General features: G+C 35.9%; 1 protein-coding gene across 1 annotated transcript in view; it reads right to left on the bottom strand.

The window, feature by feature from the left end:
- Window positions 1-1,834: 1,834 nt before the first annotated feature.
- LOC109853576 overlaps window positions 1,835-2,433 on the bottom strand; it is a 5,869-nt gene continuing 5,270 nt past the window's right edge. Inside the window, exon 13 of the mRNA XM_020425820.1 lies at window positions 1,835-1,917. Within this exon, the coding sequence (XP_020281409.1) occupies window positions 1,835-1,917 (83 nt within the window). The remainder of the gene's footprint in view (window positions 1,918-2,433) is intronic.

Below are 2,433 nucleotides of genomic sequence, written 5' to 3' on the forward strand. Positions count from 1 at the left end.
GTCAAATAGAATGTGGTTAATCGTACTGTGGTCAATCGTACCGTGTCGAATCGTACGGTGTGCTATTCTTGCGGTGTCCAATCGTACTGTGGTCAATCGTACCGTGTCTAATCGTACGTGTCCAATATTACGTGTGCAATCGTACTGTGTCCAATTGTACCGTGGTCAAATGGACGTCACCCGATATATTTGGATATATTTTGTCTCAACTGTGGCTCCCCCACTCCGTGTTCTCTGTTATTCTCTTCTATAAGAAATGGCCACAATTGAAACAGAAAAATATATCTCTCTTTGTCGATCCTCTTTGCGCTCGCAGGGCCTTTCCATGAGTATATAAGCTCTATGCTAGCACGCTAGCACCTCTCACTATCACTCTCTCTCAACTGACTCTCGGATGTTTATCTTTGTTGCTCTCGGCCACTCCCTCGGCCTGCCGCGGCCACCAATCAACTCACTGCTAGAAAAGAAGAGAACTACTCCACGACTATGTCTGTCTCTTTTAACGAAACTGCAGCTCCTCTTACACGAATGTTCCGTCTATTATATAAGTCTATGGTTTCAATGCACACACTATGAAACAAACATAGCGTGTAAGTGGCCGTTGTAACGGTCGGATGTGCGTAGATACAAAGTTATTATTTTTGGACTTTTTCGGTATTATACGGAGAACCTTTCTCGCCGGATACCTGATTTTTCTTCATATTGATTTGTAAAGTCTTAGAATGGCGTATAAACTAACCTTTTAGGGTCCACTGAGCCAATTTCGCGTCGTCGTCACACTATGAAACATTGTCCAGAGACAATCTGGCAACGTCGCTATCCACTCTCATACGTTAAATAACAGGAAAATTTCAGTTCTTTTTATATCTTTTTATATCTATATCTTTAAAACTAAACGTCAATCATTTTGATTTTTGTTCTAATGTTCCTAAGGGTTCCCTTACGAAAAAGAATTACTGGCAGTAATATATTGCGGCAGTGGTACAAAAGAATTACTGGCATTCTGTGTAATTGCCAGTAATATTCTCAGTGATTCCTGTAATACCTAATAATATTCTTGTGTGATTGTCAGTAATATTTATATTACTGANTTTATTTATATGTAATCGGCAATAGTTTTTTTTCGTAAGGGTTTCTTTTGCCTTATATCTGTTTTTGGTCACTCTCGTTATTCTTTCTTATTATAGACTTAAAAGTACACGATTTTTGTATGAATCGTGCATACACTACATAGGAAAAATATAATCTTTGGAACCAATTATCTCAAGTTCGAAACGGTCAATCTGTTTAAAACTTGACTAGCGTGTAAAAATTACAGTTATTAACGTATATCCAAAGTTTCAACTTTTTCTTGTCAAATGCGATTCGCGCCCTTACGAAAAAGAACTACTGCCGATTACATATAAATAGTCAGTAATATAAATATTACTGACAATTACATAAGAATATTATTAGATATTACAGGAATCACTGAGAATATTACTGGCAATTACACAGAATGCCAATCATTTTTTCGTACCACTGCCGCAATATATTATTGCCAGTAGTTCTTTTTCGTAAGGGCGCTACAACGTCCTTAATGTATATCACAATGTATGTCTTGAAAAAATAAAACTCTATTTAAAAAAAAAACCTATAATTTGATTTTAACGTTTTCTTACAACAAATAAATTATATGTACTCCTTCATAAAAACTAATATTAATATAGAAAACTGTTTAAGTTGTGTAACTTTGGTGGAAGTTTAAGATGTCTTCTTCTGCTATCTTCACAAAAGATAAGATATACTTTGATAACAGAGATCATACTGCTCAAATCAAATTATTTTAGCTGTTTTACAAGTTTATATTTCTTCTGCCCATCATTTTAGTACTACTTTCGGCGTTGAAATAATGTAGTTGGTATTTCTGTGGTAATGCTAAAAAAATATTTAATCTTAGTAATGCGTTGTAAAGCTTTGCCTTAAAATTATCATATATAGGCAGTGTCCGGTAATAACCGTATCACCGCTTGGAGGCTAATAGAAGGGATTATACTGAATGAAAAAGTTCTATACAACTTTGCAAGATTCGCAATAATTACCGAGATGTTCATTAATAATAATTCGCGAATAAGCGTACATCTACGAGCAAAATAACAGCTCAATGTTTTGCACGGTCACGTTGTTATGCCCATGTCAAGTAATTGTCGGACACCCTGTATATTAGTTCTTCCCATTCCGTTGACATAGAATTGACAATCGTAAGCGCGCGAAACGCCGGGCTGTTTTATGCACTTATTCGTGAATTTTTATTAATTAACATTTCGGTAATTATTGCGAGTCTTGCAAAGTAATAAAAGACTTTTTGACTCAATATAACTTTTTACCTGCTCACGAACGATTGTACACAGCGCGTCATTGAATCGCGGAATAGGCGCGGGATCAGATGGCAAG

The sequence above is a fragment of the Pseudomyrmex gracilis genome, unplaced genomic scaffold (genome assembly GCF_002006095.1).
Source record: "Pseudomyrmex gracilis isolate BER0280 unplaced genomic scaffold, ASM200609v1 scaffold_51, whole genome shotgun sequence".
NCBI classification, from domain to species: domain Eukaryota; kingdom Metazoa; phylum Arthropoda; class Insecta; order Hymenoptera; family Formicidae; genus Pseudomyrmex; species Pseudomyrmex gracilis.